This window comes from the organism of the source record quoted next, unplaced genomic scaffold (assembly GCF_019419815.1).
Source record: "Pyrus x bretschneideri cultivar Hongxiangsu unplaced genomic scaffold, Pyrus_bretschneideri_v1 Contig53, whole genome shotgun sequence".
NCBI lineage: Eukaryota > Viridiplantae > Streptophyta > Magnoliopsida > Rosales > Rosaceae > Pyrus > Pyrus x bretschneideri.
The window spans coordinates 2,500,638-2,516,971 of record NW_025999791.1 but is presented as its reverse complement, the minus strand read 5'-3'; the positions used below and the strand labels follow the sequence as shown (position 1 = coordinate 2,516,971).

General features: G+C 39.2%; 1 protein-coding gene and 1 long non-coding RNA gene across 2 annotated transcripts; one reads left to right on the top strand and one right to left on the bottom strand.

The window, feature by feature from the left end:
* Positions 1 to 6,654: 6,654 nt before the first annotated feature.
* Positions 6,655 to 7,523, top strand: LOC125470847. Its single transcript, XR_007253210.1, has 3 exons — positions 6,655 to 6,798; positions 6,893 to 7,003; positions 7,482 to 7,523. It is a non-coding gene; the product is annotated as an uncharacterized LOC125470847 (long non-coding RNA).
* A 3,023-nt stretch (positions 7,524 to 10,546) lies between these two features.
* Positions 10,547 to 13,997, bottom strand: LOC103952717 (fasciclin-like arabinogalactan protein 16). The gene is given in 4 exon segments (XM_009364385.3): positions 10,547 to 11,033; positions 12,659 to 13,210; positions 13,213 to 13,248; positions 13,251 to 13,997. Coding segments are annotated over 4 exon segments (1,368 nt in total). The 5' UTR covers positions 13,957 to 13,997; the 3' UTR covers positions 10,547 to 10,959.
* Positions 13,998 to 16,334: the final 2,337 nt, after the last annotated feature.

The following is a 16,334-nucleotide window of genomic DNA, read 5'->3' as shown; positions in this document are numbered from 1 at the left end:
TAGATATGAAAATTTATTGTATAACCCTGTAACGTGACATAAAACGACACGATCCATTAACGAATCGGGTCGTTATCGAGTCAATTGTTAAAAACCCGTTAAGATAACAGATTTGACAGAAAACGACCCGTTATAATAACAAATATGACATAAGAATGATACAAACAAGATAAACACAACCTGTTTTCTAGGTTTACCCTAAAGAAATTAAAACAAAAATTTGTTCCTAGCTTTGACTGTTGCTAAAGGGTCCTACTACCTAATTTGGAAAGGTGACCGGTTGGTAGCAGCTGCCACTGGTCAATCAATCATGCTAAAAAGGTTGAATTTATCGGTGCAAAACCGCATTTTGTTGCTCTGAAATTTGGGTTTCTTGTCTTTACATTTTAGGTAGACTTTAGCTTTAAACCATTTTGTGCTCTTTCTTCTTCTTCATGGGCACGAGTTGAAGGGCATCATACTTTGCTTTCTACTTGCCCTTGCGTAAAGACTAAACCACTTTAAATGTGACATGTGCTGTTAAATACATGTGTTGCAACAGTGTGAACGACGAAGTTGTGTTTTTGCGTTAATATTTACAAATTGAAAAACAAAATTAATTTTTTCAGTTGGGCATTTCGTCGAACATTTGGTACGTCTGTCATAATCTATCGAATTATAATGCGTTCATGTCGACTGATATCTATATATGTCGAGCTCTTCCGAAAGGCCATGCTGAGTTTTGTATAGATATATTGAGTGTTGCCGACACATCTTGTTGAGGATGTCGACGCGTCCTAAGTGCTATTGAGATATGTTGAACATGCATTCTATCGAACACTTGACGAACACAAATAAATATCGTACTAGACATTGAACAATATCTGGAATACCTTTACCATTATTTGTTTCTAGCTTCCGAAGGGTCTTGATGAGCATAAATAAATTTACGCACGGGTTGCAATATAGTGAAGGTGGAATTTGAGTTTTAAGGTCGGTATTGATAAATAAAACACATACTGTAACATGAATGAATTGAGTAATATTAAAACCATGAACATCGTTATATAACGGTCAATTTCCATCTTTAGACAATAAAATGTAAAATTACATGTTCCACGTGGGGACAAGAGAGTGATGATTGCACATCTAAAGGATCTAGGTAATATGCTCCTTTTAAAAATCGAGTTTAATATGCTTAAGTTTGATTAGAAAGAACAAAAAGAAATCTTATAATATATAATGAGCATGCAAAGAAGGGGTTTTATTTAATTAAACAACTACCATAATTGACCAAAATCTTTTTCTTTATTTTTTCTCAATTGATTACACAGTGACAAATAATACCAACTAATCATACCATGCAACACCACCAACTTGTGATGCCTGGATTTAAATCCTGCAGCCAACCACCAACTCAATATTCTAAATTAATGCAAAAGAAATTTAACAAAAAGATCAATTCATTTATTTCTATTATTTGGAAGAAATATTGGCAAAAAAAAAAGACTAACACAAATAATGGCAAAATGCTATTTGCACTTTAATGTTTTTGTAGCTAAATTTCAAGTACATAATAACTCCTCAAAGAAATTTGAGTGAAGTTTGGAAATATATATACCAACTAATTAATTCGTAGCCTATTTCTTTTATCGAGGTGTCGAATTTGAATCTTCCTCTTGTATCAAAAAGTTCAATCTCAATATGTTGGAAAATAGTAGCTTAAAATTAGTGTTAGCGCATGAAAATTTCTGGGTAAGTAGCCGGTGAACTAGAGCGACCGGTCGGCGTAGTTAGATTCGAAAAGTGGTGCACGTGTCTCAGGTGATCCGACGCCTAAGTCACATTGTTAGTTTCATGTTTCAAGTTCGTGTGGGTTTGATTCTTGTTCATAGACAAAATTACACTGTAGAGGATTCCGAGTTTATAATTTGTATTAATGCAAATGGTGGATTGCTACGGTGGCGACACATCGGTAGACGGTGCTAAAAGGACACAAGAACTTTGGTTGTTTGATGCGCAAGCAAACAGGTTGAAGTTTTGATTCACAAGTAAATCGATGGAACAGAAAGGATGTTGTTTATGCAAACATAGTAACCCAAACAAAAGAATCAGAAAAATAAAGATAATAATTAAAGAATGAGTATCTAATTACAGTTTTGATAACAAATCAGTGGGGAGAGAAATCAAGACGGATATGGAGATTCTTTTGTTTGGGAGGGATATCCAAAGAAATCCCGCAAGCCAAACGCTCCCTCTGTTTATACATTCATTCATTCATTATTCCATTTCCCACTGCCCTTGCTGGCTACAGCTTGTCGAATTTTGAGAAAATATCTTGGAATTTTTTCTGACAAAAATAGAAGATATTGTCTAAAAGAGGTAAGAATTGATGGTGGCCTAGCATTGTCCTATACTAGAAAGTAAAAACTTGTCTCAAGTTTACGTGCATGTGTTAAACTGTAAGTAGCAAGTAAGTGAGAATGACTACTTCAACGGATTAAACCAAAGTGTTTTCTCATCATCAAAGGAAGTTCTTATCAGAACGCCAAAAAAAAAAAAAAATTAAAAAATCATCTTATCAAACTGCAATTTGTTCTTTATACTTTTACAAGGGAAAAGTTTTAAATAGACTTTTGCAGTACTAATAACGACTATCTATATTAATATCGACACAACACAGAGTTTTAACATTTCAGGTCAAAATTGGTAAAACAAAATTTATCAAGATATATGAAAGAGTAGATGGACTCACCCATTTTACTTTGAAAATTGTAGAGCCTACCGTTTAATAAGGTTTAGGCTTCCATTAGGTCAAAATCTGGCTAACATGAACCCCTTAACGGAAAGGGATCCTCTCCGGATCCCTTTCACCAAATTCTACCAATCAATAAATTCGGACTTTTGAAATTTTATTCAACAGCTAAAAACCGAGGACCTCTTTAAAAGTTATAATAACTTTAGCCATTGCATCAAATTTCAAGGATCTAGATTTGTTGATTGGTAGAATTTGTTGATTTGTAGAATTTAGTAAAACAAATATGACACAAAATTAATACTAACATGATAAACACGATCCGTTTACCAGATATATCCCAAAGAAATTAAAACAAGAATTTGTGCCTAACTTTGACTAATGCTACAGGGTCCTACTACATAACTTGGAAGGGTGACCGGTCGGTAGCAGCTGCCACTGATCAATCAGTGATGCTAAAAGGTTGAATTTATCGGTGCAGAACCCCATTTTGTTCCTCTGAAATTTGGGTTTCTTATATTTATTCCTTCGGCGGACTTTAGCTTTAAACCAGTTTTTGTTCTTTCTTCTTTCTTCATTGGCGCGAGTTGAAGGGCATCAAACTTTGCCTTCTACAAGCCCATGAGTACTGACTAAACCACTTTAAATGTGATACGTGATGTTATTAACACACTCTGTTGCAACAGTGTGAACGAGGAATTTGTGTTTTTGCATTAATATTTTACAAAATGAAAAACAAAACCTTTTTTTTTTTTTTCGGTTGGAAATTTCGTCGAGTGTTTGGTGTGCATGTTATATGTTATCGAGCCATGATGCATGCATGTCGGCAGAACAAAACATCTGTCGAGTTCTGCCGAAAAGTCATTTTGTACAAGATATTCGAACAGTCCCTGAAAGACCTTTACCATTATTTGTTTCTGGCTTCTTGAGGATTTCGAGAGCATCGGGGTCTCTATATGAATTTCTCCTTGTGTGTCAAGTGGTGTAATTAACACACATGTTGCAATAGAGTGAATGCTGAACTTCCGCTTTCAGGTTGGTGTTGATAAATAAAACATGTGATGTAACCAGTGTTTAAAATATCGATATCAGTAGAAATATCGATAGGTAAATTTGTGAAAATATCAACGGATATATCATATATCGATATCGATATCAATTGCTTTCAATGGAAATGATGAAAATTTGCTCAAAAACATGGAAATTTAAAATTATTTGCTAGGCAATGTCATATGAAGCCACAACTAGTGTTTGAAATATCCTGGATATACTCGATATTTCCACAGAAATATCCAAAAATTCAAGGAATGATATGGAAAGACAGGATGAAGTCTAAAATTCACCCCATATCCACGATATTTCCAGAAATCAGTCAATTTCCTCGATATTTTCAGGAAATATCCAGTGTTTGCAGACAATTTGCAAAAAGTTTGCATGAAATATCCATGAGCCTATGCATTCTTTATTTTTTTTAAATTTCTTTCTTTGTGATATTAGTTTACTTCAATAAAACTTGTGTTGCTTTTATGATGAAAATTTCAATTAAGTTATGTACAATTTATTCTTTCTAATGAAATGTTTTATTTTATTACTTGTCATTATAAGGAAGTTTTACTTCTCACATCACATACTTATTGTTTACACAGTCTGGAGTAAAAAATAATCAAGAAAAATATGGAGGTGATGTGACATCCCACATCGCCCAGGGGAGTGATCCTTATATGTATATTCCCATCTCTACCTAGCACGAGGCCTTTTGGGAGCTCACTGGCTTCGGGTTCCGTAGGAACTCCGAAGTTAAGCGAGAAGGGGCCTAGAGCAATCCCATGATGGGTGACCCACTGGGAAGTTGCTCGTGAGTTCCCAAAAACAAAACCGTGAGGGAATGGTAAGCCCAAAGAGGACAATATCGTGCTACGGTGGTAGAGCGGGCCCGGGAAGTGATCCGCCCAGGGCCGGGATGTGACAAATTGGTATCAGAGCATAACCCTGGCCGCGTGTGTGCCGACGAGGACGTCGGGCCCCTAAGGGGGGTGGATTGTGACATCCCACATCGCCCAGGGGAGTGATCCTTATATGTATATTCTCATCTTTACCTAGCACGAGGCCTTTTGGAAGCTCACTGGCTTCGAGTTCCGTAGGAACTCCGAAGTTAAGCGAGAAGGGGGCTAGAGCAATCCCATGATGGGTGACCCACTGGGAAGTTGCTCGTGAGTTCCCAAAAACAAAACCGTGAGGGAATGGTAAGCCCAAAGCTGACAATATCGTGCTACGGTGGTAGAGCGATCCCGGGAAGTGATCCGCCCCGGGCCGGGATGTGACAGGTGACATGTGGATTCTAGGATTAAAAGGACAAAACTACCCTCGAAGAACATCGAAACTCTTATGCACGAGCAGTGGACAACCATCCCTCAATCAAGTCAAAAGTGTCCAAAATAGATATTTATTTAAAACATATTTCATCCATCCTCATCAATTATTCTCCACAAGCTAACCCCCAAATCTTTCCTTTAAAATTATATTAATTAGCTAATTAATTGATTTATTATTCAATTAATTTATTAATTAGCTACAAATCGTGAATCTCACCCAAAAAATCATCCAAGTGGCCGGTCCATCTCCTCCCGAAGGGGCTGGCCACACCCCTATATAAACACCCTCATTTTCTCCAAAACCTAAGTTTTACACTCTTACTAAATTCTCTAAATTCTCCAAACACTTTTCCCTCAAAATTCTTACTTTGACATCGGTGGTTCTTCGGCCAAAGCCCCCCCACCAATTCATCGTGAAAGGCTCTTGGCCTTGACCAAATGTGTTATTTATTTTGTAGGTGCAATTTTGTCCAAGAATAAGGAGGAATAAATTTGCATCCACACACAGTATCTAATCATTAATTCTTGATTCATACGCGTATTATGGCCAGTGTTTAAAATGTCGATATTGGTGAATTGAATAATATTACAGAAAGGGATCCTCTCTGGATCCCTTCCCCTTAATCCATCAAATCACAGGATCCGTGCCATTGAAATTTAATCCAACGTCTAAAAACATAGGTCCACTTTAAAAGTTATAATAATTTCTATCGTTTGATCAATTTTCAACGAAACGGATTCCTAATTTAGTGGATTAAAAGAAAGGGATCATAAGAGGGTCCCTTTCCGTTACTGTCACTTCCATTTTTTGACAATAAAATGCAAAATTACATGTCCCACGTGGGGACAAGCGAGTAATGATTACACATCTAAAGGATCTTGGTAATATCTTCCTTTTAAAAATCGATTTTTATATGCTTAAGTTTGATTAGAAAGAACAAAAAGAAATCTTATGATATACAATGAGCATGCAAAAAAGGGGTTTTATTTAATTAAGCAACTACCGTAATTAACCAAAATCTTTTTATTTATTTTTTCCCCAATTGATCACACAGTGACAAATAATACCGACTAATCATACTATGCAACACCACCAACTTAACCACCACCTCAATATTCTAAATTAATGCTAAATTAATGCAAAAGAAATTTGAGGTCTAAATTCATATACCAAAAAGATCAATTCAGTTATTTCTATTATTTGGAAGAAATATTGGCAAAAAAAGACTATAACACAAATAATGGCAAAATGCTATTTGCATTTTAATGTGTTTGTAGCTAAATTTCAAGTACATAATAACTCCTCAAAGAAATTTGAGTGAAGTTTGGACATATACCAACTAATTAATTCGTAGCCTATTTCTTTTATAGGTAATGTGACATCCCGTCCCGAAATTATCTAAAACGTGCATGTGAAATGACATTTTTACCCCTAGATCGTTTCTTTTACGTTATTGGGTGTTTTGTGTGGTGTTGGCAAGTGTTGGGCCACACACACACACACTGTCACTCTCCCTCACCCTCTGTCTTTTTCCCTGTCTCTCTCTCTCTCTCCCGTGCTCCTATTTCTTCTTCTTCTTCTTTCGAACGTACGGACACCACACCAAACCCATTAAACCTTAGCAGATCGAGGGAACTAAGGCCATATTCGAGCTCGGGTGGTCGAGGGGAGCACGATCGTACCATTTTCAGGTAGGAACTCTGACGTTTTCACGTCGATTTCACAAGGTCCGATTTGTGTACTATTCATGTGAACGTAAATTCTTACCTTTTTGGGTTTTTGAAGCTCGTAGGTGGTTTGGTGAGGTCCCAAGGAGCCTCGGAGTGCTTCGTTTGAAGAGTTTTGACGTCGGGATCACCGTGGTCGGAGTTGGCCGGTTTTGGTTGGTTTGCACAGGTAATTTCTGGTGGTTTTTGACCCTTAAAACTTGTATATCGTTATTCTCCTAGTTCTAGGCGTCATTTTGGTTCAAGAATCGTGAAAAATGGTTGAGAAACAGGTGAGAAAACGTAGGTTGCAGGTTTTACGATTTTCCGACGCCGAAGGTTAGCCGGGGAAGGAGACAGAATATTCCGTCAAATCTGACGGAATATTCCTGACGCCGTTGACGGAATCCGTTAGAATTAACGGAATATTCCTCACGGACGCCGTCCGTGTGCACCGCACATGCCTGCGCGTGTGGCCGTGCCTTGGCCGGCGCGTGGGGGCGCGTGCGGCGGTGAAAAATTTTTCTAAAAATTCTGGTGTGATCCTGAGGTTGTGTAGAGCACGTTGGTATATTCAATTGTCCATTTTGAGCAATGTATGAGAAGTTATTACGAAAGGAAGGTTATGTGCTTTATAATTAATGTTTTTATAGTATTTTCGCATATAGGTGATACGTATCCCGAGGACGAGCGTGCTCACTCGAGGCAGGGGGCTACGACCCTTCCACATACCAGTGAGTGGGCTTTTGGTTTTCCGTATATACCTATATACTTTTATTTTCCCAGAAATTGTTTAAAAAGGGTTAATTATTTTATGCCATGCACATATTATTATCGTTTATGCATCATTGCATGCATTAGTAGTGACGTACATATACATATTCATATTTGGTGCTGTGGACGCACAGGTAAGTGACAGGTAAGTGGTATTCATGTTTGTATTTTCAGTAGTGGTTAGAGATGCTTAGAGAGCTCATAACCTGCACCCCCGGTGTTAGTGCTCCCGCCCAGAGTTAAGGCACAGTCCTTCACGTGATGTTCACCTCCCGCACCACACGCTCAGCTTGGATCCAAGTTAGGTGCACAGTCCTGTCGTACAGACCACATTAGGTGGTTCCGACTCGTAGGTGACCCGCGATTATTCGCACAGCCTTCACGTGATCGTAGCACTAGAGCGTATATATATATATATATATATATATATATATATTACACCCAGGCCTGTCGTACAGACCACTTTAGGTGGTTCCGACTCGTGGGCAGGTTCAGTTATTTAGTTGAGATTTGAACTCTATATGCAGCCGTACAGGTCACGTTAGGTGACTCCGGCTGCTAAATTATATGCTATTGACGTGATTGATACCTGAGCACTTGCGTTTCTTCATGAGGCTTTGACATGGCATATTCTTGAGCATGATTGGCATACCTATACATACGTATATATGTTTATTTTCTGGGAAGTATACAGGTTTTACGGCGAGGGGTTAGAATGTATTTTACTAAATGGTTTTCAAAGAGCTTTGTTTTGGCCCACTCACGCTTTTGTTTTGCGCCCCTCCAGGTTCTAGTGGTCTAGCAGGTTCGGTGGTTTTCCCCATAGGGCGTCCCGGCATTTCTGACAGATACTCACCAGTGTAGGGTCACCTTCGGGTGTACTATTGTCGTATCATTTTCTTTGGACTGCTATAGACTTATTGCTCTGAACGTAGCGTCTCACTTACGCTAGCACACTTACTTTGACCTTATGTATGCTAGTTTTTAATTATTCGTACTTTTATATTACTATTCTATTAGCTTCCGCACTGTGCACATGGTTACGTCACCTTCGCGTGACGGCCAGCACGCCCTGGCCTCGGTCGGGGTGTGTCAGGTAATTTAGCCAAAAAATCAACAAAAATTTTACAATTTAATCATATATCAATGACATTTTTTTTTGGGACTTAATCAATGATATATTTTTATTAATTAGAGATAGGTCAATAATCAATGCCACATATGCTTTATGTCATTACCAATAGGGATGGAGGACATGGTGAGAAGAGCAATCGCCAAAGCAAGGAGGGCAAGTTGAAGAAAAGGAAGAAGAAAAGTGGGAGACGACGACTAAGCCCTCTATGAAGTGCCAACATAGAGGTGGGCCCACTATGTACCTGCGTACGCACATCCCAGCTATCACTAGCGCTGCCTTCAATATCGACAAACTCGTCGCCATCTCTCTTTCTCTCTCTCCTTAGCTTCTGAAATCGAATTGGAATTACCAGAATTGAGAGTCGGCGACGTCGATTCTCAAGGGTTCGACTGCTGGTGTTTAGTTGGGTCTTGTGGAGGTCAAAGACATGTGCTTTCTCATCTATGAAAGGCTGTGAAGTTCTGTAACTTCTTAAGGTCTTTACATCTGTAAAGCACAATGGGGTGATGATATTGTGAAGTCAATGTTTGAAGAAAGAATTCATTATATTAGGAAAACATTTAGATACCAACGATGAAACTTGAGTAGGATTAAAAACCTTTTTTCTTTTGTTTTTTTGTCGACTTGATGTATCAGAGAGGAAACAGTTTCGCATATTCTTGGAGCTTGACAATTTTGATTGCTAATTAAGCAATTGAAACTGTTTGGATTTTATTTCTCCCCTTTCACGAAACTGTTTCAGTACACATTCACGTTTTTTCCACCACCGTTTACATGCCTACAATGTGAAACTAGAAAACATACACTATGGTCAGCAATTCAAAATCAAAAAACACAGACTTTTACGATCAACAATTGAAAACTAGGAAACAGACACTGCAAGTGTCTGAATCCAAATGTAAAAAATAGAACAAGAAATGAACACTGCATTGTAGTGTCTGAATCCAAATGTAGAAATCAAGAGTCGTGCGAGGTGTTAAGCATAAAAGGCATATGAATGATGAAAAAAATAGAACTAGGAAATGGACACTTCAACGCAGTGTCTGAATCTAAAAATAAAAAACAATACCAAGAAACAGACACTGCACTACAATGTCTGAATCCAAATATAAAAACGGGCATGTATGAGGCATGTGAGTGACGAAAAAAACAAAACTAGGAAATGGACACTGCAACACAGTGTCTGAATTTAAATGTTAAAAACAGAATTAGGAAATATGAGAAATTGGCTGTCAGTTGGAGTAGGAGCCAGCTATAATGGCAGATTATGTAATTTTTGTTTATTTTAAATGCATTTAAGTGTCACAAATACATGATTGACCTATTTATAATTAACATAAAAATTGTTGATTTACTGTCAATATGGTAACTTTGTATTGATTTTATACAAAATCACCCTTCTTTTATCGAGGTGTCGAATTTGTATCTTCCTCCTGTTTCAAAAGTTCAACCTCAGTATGTTGGAAACTAGTAGCTTAAAATTAGTGATATGCATGAAAATTTCCCAATAAGCAGTCGGTGAACTAAAGTGACCGGTCGGCGTAGTTAGATTCAAAAAGTGGTGCACCTATCTCAAGTGATCCGACGCTTAAGTCACATTGTTAGTTTCTTGTTTCATGTTCGCGTGGGTTTGATTCTTGTTCATAGACAAAATTACACCGTAGAGGATTCCGAGTTTATAATTTGTATTAATGCAAATGGTGGATTGCTCAGGTGATGACACATCAGCGGACGGTGCTAAAAGGACAGAAGAACCTTGGTTGTTTGATGCGCAAGCAAACAGGTTGAAGTTTTGATGCAAACATGGTAACCCAAACAAAAGAATCAGAAAAATAAAGATAATAATTAAAGAATGAGTATGTAATTACAGTTTTGATAACAAATCAGGGGAGAGAAATCAAGAGGGATATGGAGATTCTTTTGTTTGGGAGGGATATCCAAAGAAATCCCGCAAGCCAAACGCTCCCTCTGTTTATACATTCATTCATTATTCAAATCATTTATATAACATGCAGACTCATATCATCGATCATCCTACACTGCCATGCTTACCAAAACTCTGTTTTACCCCAAAAAATACCGAACGTGTTTCGAAAAGCAAATTACAACGAATGCAGAAGAAAGAACGGTATTTACCATTATCGATAACTGTTTACAGTGAAATATTCATCCTTTTTTTTCTTTCGTCGGGGGAGAAATTGTAATTTTGAGAGAGGGAGAGAGAGAGACCAGTATCTTCATTGACAAGTAGAGAAGTGTGAATCATGTCCAACAGCTCCAAGCATTCTACAAGCTACTTCCATCAATTTCCCTGAAAATTTAAGTCGAAAACGGAAAAAATATAAGTCAACCGAATAAAACCTGTAATATCACATGCAGATATATAATAAATACCAAGGAATCACCACTTGGAAAAAGGCATGAAATTCAATCCAAAAATATAAAAATTAAAACAAATTAAACAAATAAATAAAAAAATGGGAAAAATTAAATAAAAATAATATGAAGGTCAGCTACTGAGCTGGGGAGGTAATGTGCTTGAAAGACAGAACAAAGCCTGCCAGCTGACTTTTCAATTAGTAGGAGAGATTAGATTAAGGGACAGGCTGTGGTGTGGTGGGTCATATCTCATTAGGTCACCGCTGAGTAATGCTTGGCTGGTGTCAACATGGAAATTCCATGAATGAATAAGACCATTTCATATGATTCGGAACACACACTGGTGGAAGGGTCCCTCTCCTCCCCTGCACTCCAAGGTCCGTGATGTCAAAACTTTTATGCTTTTGCACCGACAGTCTTTGCTGCCTAACCCTACCTTCCAAGCTTCATCCTTCTACCCCCAAGAAAATATTTGTAGCCCTATAATCTTAGGTATGTCCTAATATCAGCACATACAACACGAGTAAAAGCGTCCTACTTTGTGTTGCTCGTGCAAAATTAGGGAATTGATAACCGTTGATTGATGTAAATCTCAAGCTGATAGATGGTTTGAGATGGTTTAAAGTTAAGAAATACTACAACTTATATAGGGTTGTTGGGTGTCACCTTCTTGGGTATGCCCAATTGCCCATGCCCATAAATCAAATGATAAATCTTAGAAAACCTCCATTAATCAATCAATGATCGCATCACTCCTAATCATTTGTCGCATTTAACATGTAATAAGCCGCCCCTTTTTTTATGAATGAATTAGTACCAGCCCAGTTGTAAACTGATTCTCCAGAAATCAACCCACTCCGCTATCAATCAAAAACAAAACAAAATGACTAGTGAAATGTTTACTAGTTCCTAACCTAACCTCAAAAACAAATGCATTTTTATCAGCCCCTCACGACAATAACAAACATGAATTGAATCAATCAATAAAACGAACCAAACGAATCGCAGTAAAACAAAGCATGCAACTCCGGGAATTGCTAGCAGCAACCTTAGCAACCGTCGTGAGATGTCCGCGAAAAGCATTGGAACCGAGGATATCAACAGGGGAGGATGGGAGTGTGATCTAATCTAGGGTTCTTAGGTGCCATATCAGAAGGAGAAAGGGTGGAAGATGGTTTTTTGGCTTTAAAAACACAGCTGCAGATACCATTAGCCTCTCTGAAACTTCATTGACATTACGCCGATCAAACTACGGAAACTTGGAAAAATGAAGCCGATAATGAGAAAACTAGTGACAAACCATCCATAAATAAATCAATGACCACATCATCCTAATCATTGGTAACATCTAGTATAACATAACTGACCCATCTCTAAACTGTTTCAACCTACTCCACCATGAACATCAATCTCCAGTCCAATTAGACCTAATCCAACCTCAAAGAAAACATATTTTTTTCATCAATTATGACACACATTACAAACCTAGTTACTAGCAAACACAAATTTAAGCAAGGAATCGAAGATGCAGAGAAAGAAAAAAGTTACTGAATATACCTCTCCTGGGCTTAGCAGCAACCTTAACAACCGGTGCAGATTTCTTCTCCGCCTTGGCCTCCTCTTCCTCCGTAGGGTAAAGCACCCCGTCAATCCCCTGCACCGATATCCTCCCGTCCGTATAAATATCGGGATCAAACAAATACGCCGAAACGTCCCCCTGCCCAAATTTCACTGACCCATCAGCCTCCTGCGCCACCACCTTATGTGGCAGCCTCAGCGTGTCGTACCGCACTTTCCCGAACCTCTTTACCGAATTATACATACTCTCCTCCGTCTGGTACTCCGGTATGATGTGGTAGTACACAATCTGCTCCGGCGCCCCCGGTTCGCTCAGCTGGTCTGTCGCCAGCTTCGCCATCGCCTCGTCGTTCGGCGCCAGCACCGTCAGCACGTACCCTTCCGAAACCAACCGCCCCATCTCCGTCGCCAAAGACGTCAGATTCACCAGAATGTCCGCCATTTCATTGTATCCGCCGTAGTGGAGGAGAGTGTGAATGAAGTCCTTCACCTGGCTCTCGCCGTCGAAGTGGTGTTTGGGCCCGCCGGGTCCGGTGCGGGAGCTGGAGCTAGAGACGGGCCGGGAGCCAAGCGTCATAAACCGGCAGAACTGGTGGGGCCCCGACTGGAACCGGAGGAGCCGGTTTCTTCAAGCGGTGGGTTCTGGGGTCGACCTCGGGAGCTCCCTCGGGGTGAATGGCGGATATGGTCCGAAGATTCCGTCGCCGGTTGAAGTCGTCCTCGACGGAGCGAGGGATTAAGAGGCGCTCGATCCCGTGGATGACGCCGTCGGGCCGGGTCACATCATCGGGTCCGATGATTTGCGCGGAGTTAACCGATTTGCGGCCGGTGGGCTTGTGGGTTGTCAAATGAATGTGCTCGTGGTTACCGGAGAGGGTCTTGTGGTGGCGACCCGACCCGGAAGGCCACTGGGCCGACCCGATGCGGCTGGGGATAATGTGGAACATGAGCAGCGTCTGGAGGGACTTCAGATTGCCCGGTTCTAGCAGGAACCTCTTGAATTCCGGGTCGAGCTGACGCTCGAGGGCCTCGTTTTTTGGGGCGAAGATGGTGACGTTGTGGTTGCCGACGGCCTCCTCGAGGGTCTGGAGGAGGAGGGCCTTCTCGACGAGCTCGGCCAGCTCGGTGTAATGCGAGTCGAGGAGGGCGACGAGGACGGAGTTGGAGTTGACCGCAGCGGTGGAGGATTTGTTGGATGGCAATGTGGCAGCGGCGGCGGCGGATAGGACGAGAGCTAAGATGAAGAAGAAGCAGCGACCATAGATCTGGGAGTCCATGGCGCCCGAAAGATACGGCGAACAAGTCGGACTTGCTGCTGGGTAGCTGGCGGTGGTAATGCTGGAGTTGGAGTTTTGTAGTGGGAGTGTTTGGCGGCGGTGGGAAGTGGAAGTAGAGAAGTGGAAGAGGAAGAAGAAGAAGAAGAAGAAGGAATAACAGGAGTTTGGGGTTTGTGAGATTAAGGGGCTTCGGAAGAAGGTGAGAGATATGAGAGTTAATTTTGTTGACAGCTAGAGATCGGGACCACGCGGAGACTTCCTCTTTTTCTCTCTCTCTCTTTCATGGAGACTTCTCTCTCTTTCTCTCTCTAGCTTTCTCTCTCTCTCAGTACTCACCACCACCACCTGGCACCTGCTGCCGCTGCTTCTCTCTCTAAAAGCTTTGGCTTCGAGATAGTTGAGTTGTATGGAAGTGAAGCGAAGCTGGTGGAGTTGGAGTTGAAGTCGAAGCCACGCCAGTTGTACTTGTGTTTGATATAAAAATGTTGTAATAAAGATGGGAGTTCTGTGTTGGGTTGTCAAATGAAACAAGATATAATTTTTTTATTCAGAAAATTATATATGTTTGATGTGATTGTACCAACTCATATGCACCGCTTCCCATCATGTTTGGCGTTTTCATTTACTAATATGTCAATTTATAACCAAATTGCATGGTATTAATCCAATTCATATATTTTGAATTATAGGAAAAAAATTATTTTTATTTTTCGATATACATCATTAGTTTGTCCATCACCTATGAGTATAAGGCAAATTCGATACCAAACATGATATATGTTGATGTGGTGGGTCATGACGACTGAGTTGCATGGTAGTTTTTAAGCGATACAATATGAGAGATTCCCTCATGCGATCAAGATATAATTTTAGTAGTGTCACCATCTAATAAATGTTTGTCATATATTCAAAAAGTGTATTTATTGACAATTGACACGTGATAAATTGATTACATAATAATATATCGCATGCACTATGAGTTAAAGGTCAGCTCATGCCCACATATAACTCAAATCTACCAATTTATAAACTTCATACATAAATTAAATTTATCATGCAACTAATTACTTTAATGTGCTACTTAACTACAAGTTCGGGATACAAACTTCACACCGCTGCGTTGCATTATATTTTTTCATTTTTCGTTTCTTTTTGGTAAGGGGTCGTTTGAGGGAGTAAAAAGAGATTTCATATTTTAAGTGCTTAATTAGCTCATTTTATGCTGCAAAAGCACAAATTAATTAAAAGTCCTCCATAATAAAAGATGAATTAATTTTTGGGAACTTTTATTTAAACTCATGCAACTTTTTTTTTTACACCCAACTTAAAATTTTAAATGTTAATTGTCTATTTTACCCTATTGTATAATTACAAAAATGAAATTAATAACAAAACTCAAATTTATCAATAAACTCAAACACTATAATTAAACCCTATGATCACTCTTTACTTGTTTTACGTTCATTCTGGCTAAAACCCTAATAGATCTCATAGAGAAAAATAAGTTTTTCTATTGATGGATGGTAATTTTGAAGTTTTGAACCCTCCAATCAAGGTATGACTCAATTTATGAATTTTTTGTTCATTTGATTTCAATTTTTTAGAGTTTAGAAGTTGAGTATTTTGATTTTAATTTTTTTTTCAATCAATCCTGCATAGTTTGTTTATCTTTCTGCAACAACAAATTGCTGCAGTCGGTCTCCCACTGTCCATCTACACTCCAAAAAACCAAAAAGACTTGCAGATATTGCAAGGACCTTGGATTCCGTTTGCTTCTTTTGTTTTTTGGTTTTTTTTTTTTTCTTCTTTGTCGGTGTAGTATGACTACACCCCAAAATCATGGCATCAATGTAGCTATTGGCGCAAATAGTATTGCCTAAAAGTCCTAATACAAAGTCTGCACCCAAAAAAACCAAGAAAACTTGTAGATATCGCCTCTTTTACTCTTAATCCACAACCACACAACAAGTTCATCCCGTTGCCTCTGTGTCCCAACACCACGAACTTTGGCCATTTGTATCCCCATTTCGTTTCTTCACCGTCATCTTTCACACCTATTCACACATACCCAAAAAAAATAAAAATAAATAAATAACCCAATTCCAAAAGTCAGATTCCTCTTGGTTTTTTGTTTCTTGAATTCCAAGTAATTAATTTGATGGCAAATGCCGAGACCTTGAGCCAACCACGGAGAATGTACGGCCAATGCGGCAGCATTTTTTGTGACTTGATCGAGGTTTGGAACATCATGAACGCCCTTGAGAGCCATTGATTTTTATCTTGCAAATTTGCAGACTGGCAAAAATGCAAGCTATGTGAATTCAAGAAAAATGAGGACACAAAGAAAATTGGCACTTGGTTTTGAAGAACACAGAGGA